This window comes from Penicillium psychrosexuale (assembly GCF_028828465.1).
Source record: "Penicillium psychrosexuale strain IBT 29551 chromosome Unknown utg000005l, whole genome shotgun sequence".
Taxonomy (NCBI): domain Eukaryota; kingdom Fungi; phylum Ascomycota; class Eurotiomycetes; order Eurotiales; family Aspergillaceae; genus Penicillium; species Penicillium psychrosexuale.
Window position 1 is genome coordinate 2321765 of NW_026643190.1, and position 12632 is coordinate 2334396.

General features: G+C 50.1%; 6 protein-coding genes across 6 annotated transcripts; 3 read left to right on the forward strand and 3 right to left on the reverse strand.

The window, feature by feature from the left end:
* Positions 1-184: 184 nt before the first annotated feature.
* N7518_009805 (Hsp20/alpha crystallin family protein) lies at positions 185-697 on the forward strand (the record flags this gene model as incomplete). Its single annotated transcript, XM_057190731.1, has 1 exon — positions 185-697. The coding sequence occupies one exon, from the start codon at positions 185-187 to the stop codon at positions 695-697; it is 513 nt and encodes a 170-aa protein (XP_057038387.1).
* Positions 698-1013: 316 nt separating this feature from the next.
* N7518_009806 (flavin monoamine oxidase family protein) lies at positions 1014-3107 on the reverse strand (the record flags this gene model as incomplete). The annotated part of the gene is made up of 1 exon (XM_057190732.1): positions 1014-3107. The coding sequence occupies one exon, from the start codon at positions 3105-3107 to the stop codon at positions 1014-1016; it is 2094 nt and encodes a 697-aa protein (XP_057038388.1).
* A 1077-nt stretch (positions 3108-4184) lies between these two features.
* Positions 4185-8353, forward strand: N7518_009807 (uncharacterized protein; the record flags this gene model as incomplete). Its single annotated transcript, XM_057190733.1, has 2 exons — positions 4185-5306; positions 5738-8353. Coding segments are annotated over 2 exons (3738 nt in total), but the record flags the coding sequence as incomplete, so codon positions are not given.
* A 356-nt stretch (positions 8354-8709) lies between these two features.
* Positions 8710-9975, reverse strand: N7518_009808 (Mrp/NBP35 family ATP-binding protein; the record flags this gene model as incomplete). Its single annotated transcript, XM_057190734.1, has 4 exons — positions 8710-9368; positions 9435-9575; positions 9634-9769; positions 9892-9975. 4 exons carry the CDS (start codon positions 9973-9975, stop codon positions 8710-8712), a joined length of 1020 nt encoding a protein of 339 aa, XP_057038390.1.
* A 282-nt stretch (positions 9976-10257) lies between these two features.
* On the forward strand, positions 10258-11930 carry N7518_009809 (AATF family protein; the record flags this gene model as incomplete). The annotated part of the gene is made up of 3 exons (XM_057190735.1): positions 10258-10327; positions 10395-10497; positions 10550-11930. 3 exons carry the CDS (start codon positions 10258-10260, stop codon positions 11928-11930), a joined length of 1554 nt encoding a protein of 517 aa, XP_057038391.1.
* Positions 11931-12126: 196 nt separating this feature from the next.
* On the reverse strand, positions 12127-12552 carry N7518_009810 (uncharacterized protein; the record flags this gene model as incomplete). The annotated part of the gene is made up of 1 exon (XM_057190736.1): positions 12127-12552. One exon carries the CDS (start codon positions 12550-12552, stop codon positions 12127-12129), a length of 426 nt encoding a protein of 141 aa, XP_057038392.1.
* Positions 12553-12632: the final 80 nt, after the last annotated feature.

Sequence of the window (12632 nt, forward strand, 5' to 3'; positions counted from 1 at the left end):
CATGATGCAATTGTGGTGTATTCCAGAACTTGCCTGAAATATGGAGGGTAGTTTCGAGAAGATAGGTCCTCTGGCTATATAATGCCCTTCAACTACCCACCGTTTCCCTCATCATCAACACATCCTCACAAGCCAAGCTATCACTACTTCCTGCTCTCCAAGCATATCTGATCTATTCAACAAAATGTCTCTCTTGCGTGCCAGCCTTCCCGGTTCCAGTGACTTCGCTCCCCTCTTTCGCCTCCTTGACGACTATGATGTCCACCGCTCCGGTCGTAGCCAGCCTGCAGCTCGCTCGTTCTCCCCTCGCTTTGACGTCCGCGAAAGCGATGACTCTTACCACCTCGACGGCGAGCTACCTGGTCTCTCTCAAAAGGATATCGACATCGAGTTCTCCGACCCCCAGACCCTGAATGTGAAGGGTCGCGCGGAACGCGAGTACCACACCTCTGTGCCCGAGACTGAAGCGCAGGGCGATGAGGTTGAGCAGAAGTCTGAGCAGAAGTCTGAACAGAAATCTGAGCCCACCTACCGCTACTGGGCCAGCGAGCGCTCGGTCGGAGAATTCCAACGTACCTTCTCCTTCCCCGTTAGTGTCGACCAGGACAAGGTCAAGGCCAGCCTCACCAATGGCATTCTGTCGATCATTGTGCCCAAGGCCACTACCTCGACCACCAAGAAGATTACCATTGAGTGATTGTTCATTGCTCACACATCCCGCACAAAAGGTGCCCACATCTCAATACGCAACAAGGAGCCACGAATGTCTATTCGACTGTCTTTACATTGCAACCCTCTTATGCCCGTCATGTACTAGTGTTTTCTAAGCAATTTAATTTTCAAGCGCTTTCAACTATGAGTGTATTCAGTAAATTCGTAGCTTTTACCGGCACTGTCCCCCATCGATAATGGTTTTAATACTATACTATCATAAATCTTTTTAAAAAATACCGAAAATGGTTTAATTAGAGTAAGCTACGATATATTCTAAACCAAGGAGCTTGACAGAAACATCATAGCTTGATCCATCTCCCCATCCACCGCTGGTTAAGTTCTTTCGCCTCATCCACCAAACCCAACTCCAGCAGCAGCTGAACCGACCCACGAACGGAAGAATGCAGCGAAGAACTAACCCAAGCCTGCGTTGGCGCAGTGTGCTCTCCAATGAAAATGGTGTTGTGCTCCGTCTGATGATAAGCCGGAATGTATAGTTGATGTTGTGCAACATCCGGCCGACACCAAGAAGTCGCAGTATATTCATCCTGAAGCCAGCAGAGGCGCTCATAATCACCCGTGTAAAGGTCGCGTGCTTGTTCACCGTGCAGGCTGACAATCGAATCCAGCACTGTCTGGACGTGTTCTTCGTCGGAGAAACTCACAAACCGGTCGCTCCAATCGCCGCCTCGATAGTGCATGATCAGACCCGGGCGGGACTCGTTGAGTCCGTAGACTGGGTAGTAGAGTGCACCGACTGAGTCACTTGATGGCTTGGAGTAGCCGCCAAAAATCGGTCGGTCGCCCTTTTCCCAGAATCGCTCGGAGAATAACAGGGCTACTTTGCAGGCGGACTTGAAGCGTAGACCTGCTTCGCTGATCGCGCGGTCTAAGACCGAGGAGAATTTGGGTAGATCCATGAAGCGGGTCATGGTAAATGGCGCTGCCATGATTGTGTAGTCGTACTCTTTGGACTCAAAGGTGCGATTCGAGACATTGGGGTACCATGACAGTCGAGTGCGGGTGTGACTATCACTCCCCTTGACTGATTCGAGTTTACGGACTTTTCGATTAAGAGTAAGCCTGTCGCGGACGTGAGGAAGAAAAGCTTCGGACAGGCGGTTGAATCCTCTATCGATGCAGAGCCATTTTGTTTCGCCCAGACTGTCCTTGCTTCCATCTAGGCCGAGATTGGAGTTATGATGCAGCTCGTCCCAGAACACATCGTAGTCGGAGGAGGTCCAGATCTCGTCGGTGATGTTCTGACTGGCTTTAAAGACATGTCGCATCATTGCCTGTTCGCTCCAGTCATCGAGACCCTGGTCCATGGCGGTCTTGTGGGCTCTCCAGACATCCTTCTGAAGAGATTTGAGAGTCTTTTCATCTTTCAGAATTTTGTTCATCTGATCCTCGGTCTTGCTGTATTCGGCACTCGTCATTTCTGAGGGGTCCTTCAGGCTTGGATCCTCCTCGATCTCAGCGCGAGTTGGGATTCTTCCATCTGGATGACGGCGAGTACCTTGAGCATATAACTCATTGGGACTGTGTTGGATCCAGGGGATGAAATCAATCCTCAACTGCGAGTCATTCTTGTTCATGTTGTTCAAGATGTTGGCCATTTGGAAAGTCAACTGATGATCAGAATACAGGAGTGTCTCATTGTCATCTCTGTAAGTGACAGAGTACGGAAGTCTCATCGGTCCCATCTCAGCCCATTCTTGAGTGTCCGCGACATATTTCGTCCGGAATCTGCCCCCAACGCGGTCGCTGGCTTCGATGATCTCCCAGTTATGTATACCGACGCTGTCCAGCATCAAACCCGTTGCAAGTCCGGAGATCCCGCCTCCAACAATTGCGATTGAGGTATTCTTTGGTGAACCTTTTGAAGCAACGCCTCCGCTGCTTTCCACTTTGTCTTTGATTTTGGCCACTCCGTCGAACCATGCTCCCTGCGCATCAAAGTCCTTCAGCAATGGGATGATGTCTGCCGTGGATCGTTTCCTAAGCTTCTTCTGCAAGGAGACAGGACTGCTTTTGCCTAAGACCCTTTGCGTCATATTTGGGCCGCCAGACCCATATATGTAAACACAATGGTGCGTCGGAGCCTCATCTGGAACCACCCAAACCAGTCGCTGTGGAGGATGAGCATGAAATGAAAACTGTCCGATAATTTGCTCTTTTGCCAACGAATGTTCATTGTCACAGGGCGCATAGACAGATTTGATCAAAGTGGGCGGTTGGCCAAGCCAATCGAGATGAATGTTAGCTAGTTCACCACCTCGAACCGTCTCGGAGACTGTCACTTTGACCATTTCTCGTTCCCTCGTCGCTCCGAATACAGGCAAAGCCTGAGCGGCCATCATAACCACTGCGAAATATGATTTGCCGAGCATGGTGACTGTGATTGAGCTCAGCATCAGCATCTGGAATGGATTGTAGCTTTTATGTTCAACTTGTTAGTGCATCCCACACTTCGTTCCTGGGGACCTTCTGCGTTGCCAAGAAAGGGACGAGAATGCGATCGACAATATCCGCTGCAATCATTTGAGCTCATTTTGTCTATCTTCCCAAAAAAGTGGGAATATTCTCCGTGGAGAGTGCCGTTACCGCGTGGAAAGGGACCTTACGGGCTTCTCCTGCATTGTCTCCCTATTATGTAAGGTTATCAGTCTAAGAAGTAGTAGAGACAGGGCTGGGACGAACCCACTTTTCTACTATAGGATAGCAGAGGTTACAAAGAAAGGCTTCGGACACTGAATGACTCTGCAGGTCGAAATGAACCTCGACCTTTTCTTGGGAGACACAAGGGTGAAGCCGTATTCATCGGTAGGTTTAGTTGTAGCGTCGTCCAGATTCCCATGCTAGGCGTTCGAGAAGGGAAATTCAAGAGCAAACAGGACTTAATTATGCATTGCAATAGAGGACGTCCTTATCCCGACAGATAGTTTGACAGATTGTTTGACAGTAAATGAGATGCTGTATAACAAACTGTCTTCTTTTCCCCTCGTATGACACCCTTGACCTCGTATAAACACAGATATAAGCTTGAAGCTATGCCTAACTCTACTTCCCCATTACTGCATCGGTTGAATACTCCAAAAGCATAGGCACACCGGAATTTTATGGACATTTCTCTAGCCATCAATGTCGGTTGACCACTCATATTTCCCCAATAATAAGACCTCACTGAGAATTGCCGTAGCCTTGATAATTGATGCGGCTGACCCGACACTGATCATGTTTGACATGGGGAGGCGCAGCAAAGTCGTTTTACCTTTGACTTTAGGTAGCTCAGACACAAAACGACGACATCGTGTAAGATAATATTTCAACCAATTGACAGGTATTCCAAATGTCTGTAAGAAATTCAAAAGTCACAGCCACAAAGACTTGGCCTGACGCAGCCCAATTGGTGTGTCAACCGTGCAACAAAGAGCTGAGGGTATTTATTGGGATGACCCCCTTGTTAGATCATAAGTCAATCTCAATTTTTTTCAATGGTTCGGCATATTTTCTCTTGGCTCTGGGCTATTCCTGCCCTGGCCCAGGTTCATAGCATTCATCCGCAAGGCCACAGTGAGATCACCTATAGCTTCAATGTCCCCGACAATACTGCTGAGTCAGGCTCGGGCCCCATATACTTTCAAATGAATTCTACTCGCCAAGTGCAGTGGTTTGCCTTGGGCCAAGGAATGCAAATGGCAGGCGCCAATATGTTTGTCGTGTACACGTCTGGCAACAAGGTCACCGTTTCTCCGCGGTCGGGTGTTGGGGAAATTGAACCGTTGTATAACAAGGACGCCCAGATCACCATTCTGAATGGCAGTGGTGTACACGACGGAGTTATCACTGCCAATGTTCGATGCGATACCTGCCTGGAATGGAATGGGGGAACAGAAAACGTGAACAGCCCCTCAAGTCCGTGGATTTGGTCCGTTAAATATGGAGAGCCCCTGAATTCGGTCAGTTTATCTGAGGGTATCACCCAACATGATGATTACGGTGTCATGACTGTCGACCTGAAAAAAGCGACGGGCGGCAGTTCAGTGAATCCCTTCGCCCAAATAGCCCGAGTGCCCATCTCTCCCAGTGAAGATCCGGTATTTGCAGCCTTGCAACGAACAGTCAAGAGGAAAAAGACAGCCCATGCTGTGCTCATGGTTCTGGCTTTTGTGGTCATGTTCCCTTTCTTCGCGCTCGGACTTCATCTCTTCCCATCGAAATGGACAGTGAACATTCACGGAACGTTCCAACTCCTCACTCTGACCATGGTAATCGCGGGCTTTGGAGTTGGTGTTTCCCTGGCACGGCAGATTGATTTGGTCAACTCTTACCATACCATCCTAGGGATGATCATCGTACCAAGCCTTATTCTTTTCCAGCCTGCTATGGGTGTATTGCAGCATCGATTCTTTCGGAAGACAGGTGGAAAAGGACCTTTCGCCTATACGCATCGCTGGTTTGGACGGTTGATGATGATTCTGGGTATCATCAATGTTGGGCTTGGATTCAAGCTTGCGAAAGCACCGCGTGAGGCGGTCATTGCAACTAGTATTGTTGCTGGTGTCATCGCCATGATTTATATTGTGACTGTCAGTTGGATTGGAAGACCGAGGAGACCCAATTTGTAAAGGCTGGAGGTATGGGGTAAGAGATCGGAGGTCAGGTGCAGATCGATTTCCCCGAGGCCCGGTGACATCATCGCCTCCCGTTTGGGTTTGGATGTTCTTCTTTTCTTCTTCCAATCCCCTTGCACTCTTTAAATGACGTCGGCCCATTTTGCGACCGATCTTCGCTTTTGTCTTTCATTTAAGTCTGATTCCTAGTTTTGGTTTCCTTGGATTTTGCGACAGTTAGAATCCTGCTACTCTCTTTCCACCGAACAGAACAATTATGCCATTACATACAGTCGCACTAGGTGTGGCATTGACTCCCACTGTCCTTCATACTCTCATCAGTCACGTAAGTTGTGGAATACCCTGATAGGGTAAGGATTGTCTTGCTGATAGCGCATGATCCATAGTACCTGCATCGTAAATCGCTACGGGACAAACCCACCGTTCACATTACCTACGATGAAGGTATCCATATCATTCGCCAATTCCTATTTTATGCATCCAAACACCCAGTCGAAGACTTCCAGGCGTTCACTCGCCAATGGGTCCCAAGTCCACATTGGGTGAGAACCGAGACCATCACAATCCCGGACGAGTTCTTGCTCTCTGCTGCGGACGCTGTCAAAAAGCAGCTGGGCCCCAAGGGTATCGTACGGGTAGGAGGAGAGAAATGGTGGCAATGGCGCGGGCCATCCGAAGAGATGAAGGGGGAGTGGATTGAGATGCGGAGCCACTACGCTCAAACGGAGGGGGCCGGTGGGCATTGTAACCGTGTGATGCTATATATCCATGGTGGGGCCTATTTCTTCGGAAGTGTCGACACGCATCGGTACATGATGCAGCGCCATGCGCGTAAACTGAAGGGACGTGTATTTGCACCGGAGTATCGACTGGCGCCGCAGTTTCCTTTCCCATGTGGTTTGCATGACTGCATGGCGGCTTATCTCTGGCTGCTCAAGTCCTATGAACCAAAGGAAATCATTCTTGCCGGTGACTCTGCGGGCGGAGGCTTGGCTCTATCGATGCTGGTCGTTATGAGAGACCAGGGTATTCCCTTACCCGCGGGCGCCATCTTGATCTCACCCTGGGTTGATTTAACACACTCTTTCCCGAGTATTGTTCAGGACAACCCAGGTGATTATATTCCTGCCTATGGCTTCCGCCATAAACCCTCGTCCGCTTGGCCTCCTCCTAATGCTGATGATATCCTGGAAATGAAAAGACTGTCGCGCCAACCAATAGTGACTTCCGAGGATCTCAATAAGGCTATTCCCCAACCGCGCAGCAGTGCTGAAGAGACTGCTATCCGCGGTTATACTATCCATGAGAACCCTGCAGCCGAATATTCCTACCCTGGCGAGCAGCAAGCCCCGGATCCTGCTAGTTTGGATGCCGAACCCGATAATATTCACGTTGCCTTGGGCGGGAAAACAGTCGAACTCAAGGACCAAATCCAGTTTTACACGACGAACCAGCTCATGTCCCACCCTCTTGTTTCGCCAGTCCTACAACCCTCTCTGGGTGGCCTGCCTCCTCTGCAAATATTGAGCGGCGGCGGCGAAACGCTTCGTGACGAGCAATTCTACATCGCCCACAAAGCGGCCAATCCATCGGCATACCCACCGAGCGACGTATATCTCGATGAGAATGATCCCACCCGGGAGATTTTGAACAAGTACGAACCAACTTATGTACAACTTCAGGTCTGGGACGACCTATGTCATGTCGCTCCCACTCTGAGCTTTACGCGACCAGCCAAGTACATGTTCCGTTCCATTTCCCAGTTCGGCTCTTGGGCCTTGGCGCGTGCACAGCACGGCGAGGTCGATATTATGGATGATAGTGCTCTTTCGCCCGTTTCGTCAAATAGCTCAGAAGATGAAGATATGCCGGGGCCTCAACCTGCATTGACCAATCTGCCTAACGCACGTGGGCCTTCCTCTGTCGGTAAGGCCGGAGATCCTCTTCCAGCGTTCTATCAATACATGATACGCCAACGAATTGATAAACGAGGACATGTCTTCCCGCTAGACACTCCCTCTTCCTACCCATCGTTACAAATCCCCCCTGCCCAAATCGGGGCAATCAACCCCGTGCTCATTCGAATGTGGCTGGATGCAAAGAAGGAATGGGATATAAGATTTTCGAAGGAAAAACTTCGGGTTCAGAGGCGACGCCTGATAGAGCTGGCGCATGGCTTCCAAGACTTTGATGGCGAATGTCCTCCCCCGAGCTCTTTGGCCGCCCGGCGAGCTGCTCCTGGCGTCCTACCAAAACGACATGCCAAGAAGAACTACGGCATGATGATGTGGAGCGGCTGGGGAAGCAAGCATGACGAGCGCAGAATGGAAATGGAGAATCGGATCGAGCAATCGGGCAGACGTGCCACCCGTGTCAGCACTGATAATGGGCAGGCTGGAGCATGGTCTAGCACTCCAGCGACGAATCCCCAAAGCAGAACAGATAAAGACCTCACCGACAACAAATCGCAGCCTACGGCAGCCAACCAGGATAAAAACGAATGCCTCAGTAACGGCGATTCTTCTATTGGACGCATGTCTACAGATTCCGAGGCCGCATCTCGACCCATCTCACAGAAAAGTGCTGCCCCGATCCTTATCTTGCCCGGGGTGAACAATCACAAATTCACGGATGAGAACGCCAGCACGAGGGCTCTCTTTCACGCAACAGGCTCTCTCCCGATGAAATCCGATCTTTCCTTAGCTCACAGCAGGTACCGGTCATCATCCGCTGCAGGATCAGCCGCTGGCCGAAGCGAGATGTTGTCGGAGACTTCCAGTACCGTTGGCGGCGACAAGGACTCCGTCGCCTATACAAAAATGGCATCCGATACTGCTAGCACCCAAGCTGTGACTGGCGCGCGGGGTATTATTGCCCCCTTGGTTAGCGAGAATGGCCGTCCTTCCACAGATACTCTATCTGTTTTCTCCGCGGCTGGTCGAGACTCCACGTCCCACCGTCCTGAAATACCGGACAGGGAGGTTTTCAAAACCGCAGAGTAAGCTTTGTAGAATTGCTTTACGAACATATCCGTATCCTCTTGAACAGTCGTTTTCAAATATGTCCAAGTTTCCTTCGATTGCTGGCTCTTTTGTTGAAACTATATGCAGCGACTTGGCATTTCCTTTTGTTATTTTCCTTGTGTTGGATATACCCTTTTTGCAGTCAACTACTAGGCCTCTAGCAGTCGACCATCATTTGTAGATGGAAGTACATAGTTCTGAGAATAAATACAGTCTATACCCAAATAAGCGGAATGCCGAGATAAATAGCCAGTAGCCAGCCACCGGATATGGGAGTCTGATATAATAATACACAATGTTCATAACTCTACGTCTGGGCAAGATGAGTCGACCCTTCAGTGCCAATCAAGACCAATCTTCCGAGCTACCTGCTCAGCAACACCAAGGAAAGCCTCCCGCCTCGCACTGCGCTCAACATTCTCCTCAGCAACAACAGTCGGCATTCCACGATCAGCATCCTCGCACACCCGAGCATCCAGAGGGATGTCACCGAGAAAGTCCACTCCGAGCCGCTTGCACTCAGCCACGACGCCGTGGTTCTCACCGTGCGCGTGGTGGTGGCTATCACCATGCGAAAATATACGGGTCTGAGTCCCGCACCGTGGACACGCGAAATATGCCATGTTGCGCACCATTCCGAGCACGGGCACTTCCATTCGCTGGAACATCCCGATGCCGCGCACTGCGTCGCGGAGTGCGATATCTTGCGGCGTGGATACGATCACTGCCCCATCGATGATGATTTCTTGGTTGATTGTGAGCTGCACGTCGCCGGTTCCCGGCGGTAAGTCGAGGATTAGAACGTCCAGTGGTCCCCACGACACTGAGTGAAGGAGTTGTTGCATGGCTTTGGTTACCATTAGCCCGCGCCATGAGATTGGTGTTGTGTCCATAGGTAGCTCGCCACTTGTGCTGTCGGCTTGTGTTTGGGGGAGGAGATAGCCCATTGACATCGATTTAAGGCCATAGTTCGTTAGAGGAACGAGGCAGTTGTCTGGCAATGTTCATAAGCATGTTGATTATGGCTGAAATGGTGGTAAGCTTAGAAAGGGAGTCTCACTTTCGTCGAGGCGAGGTTCGCCCGAGAGATTAAGGAGGGTGGGGATAGAAGGACCGAATATATCGGTGTCAAGAATTCCAGTCCTGATACCACGGCGTGCAAATGATAGTGCGAGATTGACTGATAAGATCTCTTTAGCCACTGTTTGTTGGATTTGGGCTCACACTTGCGCCTAGATAGGGGGATAATATCTACGTACCCGCTATTGTAGACTTTCCAACTCCTCCCTTTGCTGAAGAGACTGCAACAATTTTGTTAACATCTCGAATCTTGCGCTTCTCAGGCAGCCCTCGGCGCGAACGAAAAGTTGGCGGGGTACCAGAGCGTGGAAGTCCCTGTTCATAGTCAGTCAATGCAAATCAAAATAGCTATTGTAACAAATGAGAATGGTTCTTAGAGTCAATTAGTGAGCCGAGAAACAACCACCGGAGCTCTAAAATGTAGATTAACAACTAACCAAAGGATTGTCATGCTGAAGAGCACGATATGTAGAAAAAAGCCTCGCACCCCTAGTGATGGAGCTAGACGGCAGAACCAACATACTCACAGGCCAAATGAGGCAGATGAGAAGAAAAAAATGCAAGACCTAATAATCTGTGAGCAACAGAAGTAGTTCCAGAATATGTAGTGCAAGATATCCACTGCGATACTGCCAAGTAAAGGGCCGACCGCCTTTAGTTGAAGCTCTTACGCTGTACACCGCCCACATGAACCTCTACCGCCTACGGGCGCTAAACCTAGATAGGAATAATAATCCGTTATCCGGAAAAACCAGTAAAAAAGTTGCTCGGCAATCTCTCATTCTCTCCTCATACCAAACACCATGGGTAAACCACGCGCAGGTCGTTCCCTGGCTGATCAGCTTGCTGATTTTGAAGATCCAACTCCTAAAGGTATGCCTGAATGATGCATAACAGATCCTCTTGAGTATCGGTCATTCAATGCTTACTTCGCCCTTAGATTTTGATCCCGAGGATATCGATAATGGTCAGCAATCAAGTGACGAGGAAGGTGAAGATAAAGAAGAAGTGACGACAGGCAGAGAGCATTATGAAACTGTTGGGTGTGTAAAAATATGTGTATTTGGTATCAACAACGCGCTAATAATCAAACAGGAAAGCAAAGCTCCGCAAAGATGACCCCCTCCCACTGGGGAAGCAATATGATGGTGCCCGAGTCAGCCGGGCGGCACTAGGCGCCGAAAGTGATGAAGGCGACGAGAACTCAGATGTCTCGTCTGGCTCCGAAGAATCTGCCAGCGGCGACGATGCCCTGGCCCAGGAGAGTTCCGATGAGGACACAGAGGGAGGCGAGGATGACGATGACGAAGAGAGCGAAGAGGATGATGAGGATGAAAGTGAGGATGCCGACGAGGTAGTCGACAAGCACTCCAAGAAAACCCGCCAAGATGTCCGACATGGCGACACAAGCGGACCGTCTGTTGACCGCGACGAGATTCGGAAACTAATGGCAACAGATCAGAAAACTATCGCTGCCACGATCTCCTCGGCAGCCAAGGCCGATGCTACAAAGGGAAAGGCTGTCAAGCAACAACGTATCACTTTTGATGCGCTCCTTAACGCGCGGATGAAGCTTCAGAGTGGATTGACCTCTATCAACGGTATTGCTGCTGTGTTGGGTTCAAAGAGCGAAGCAGATGGAGAGAATGAGATGAATGAAGAAGAAGAAGTTGTTGATGAGGAAGCAATCAAGTCAGCAGAGTCAGCTGCTCTGGCGTTATGGTCGACCCTCGAAGGTTTACGTACTGCCCTGGCCGATGCTACCGCCAAAGAAGGCAGCAAAAAGCGCAAGCGACCCTCCCCTGCTTCGCCTACCACTAGCTCTACCTCGCTATGGGAACGTATGGCTGAATTGGAGTCTGAGTCCATTTCGCACCGTCGTTCCATTCTCGACAAGTGGTCCTCGAAAGTTCGTGGCACTTCTGCATCTCTTCCTAATGCTAGAGGCAAACTGCTCGGTTCTACCTCCGGTCGCCAACAAACCATCACAGCCGTTCTCGATGCTCAAGTTGCCACAGAGATTGGAGAACGATCCTCGAAGCGTTCGCGCACATCTGATCAACAAGAACCTCTCTACGATGATGGGGCTTTCTACCAGTCCCTTTTGCGCGATCTCGTTGAACAGCGCATGTCCTCAGCCGATTCTATGACCAGTGGCTTTGACAACCTGCACCAGTTGCCCTCGCGCCTGCCTATTCACCCCATTACTGGTATGCGCAACGATAAGGTGAAGCGAGATATTGATACCCGTGCTTCCAAGGGCCGCAAGATGAAGTACACTGTGCATGAAAAGCTCCAAAACTTCATGGCCCCCGATGACCGTGGTTCCTGGTCTACCCGCGCACGAGATGAGTTCTTTGCTTCTCTGCTCGGCAAAACGGCCAGCGGCTTGCTCGGTGAAGATGATGAAGATGTTAGCGATGAAGAGGATGATGTTGATCGGGAGGAAGGTGGCTTGAGACTGTTCCGGAACTAGCCTCGCATACATCTACGAATGCAATTCTTGTATAAATAATAGCCAAGGCCATGAAATTAAAAGGTGAACCCTCGGTGCATTATCATACAAAGACCCCTGCAGTCTATATAAAGTGTACTGCGGGCTGTATCCTGCTCACGAGTAGGGAAATCCAACGCTCTGTCAATACTCTGCATATCCAGCACTTGGTATGACGTCATTTCTTCTCATCTTCTCGGGGGGTATACAGCGGTGGTGGTAGTTCCTCGCTCACAGGGCCTGTAGTTCCCGATGTTCTGTGATACCATTCAAACTTGGTCGTTCGTGGTAGCCCTAACATCTTCTCGCGCACTGCTTGCTGCAGTCGGTGTTGTCGCTCTACCTCTTCCTGTGGTGATAGGAACTGAGGTTTGCCATCCTGGTTTATGATAACGGCGCCGCTTACATCGTTGTAAGAAGGCGGGGATGCGCATGGAATCGGAATTGATATGATCTTGTGCTCTTTGGTTGCGCTCATGGGGGACTTTGAGCTTTGCATGACGGGTATATAGTAGTGTTTCCTCGAGGCGTCGGAATTTGTGACATCGGATTTCCGTAAACATCTTGGGACTAGCCCGTGGAAGAACGCGAGGATTGTGTTCATGTTTGAAGGTGAGACCGGAGGCGAAACAAATGGCCTGTCACGCGCGTCGCTTGCAATTTCTCCGAGACAATGCTGATCTT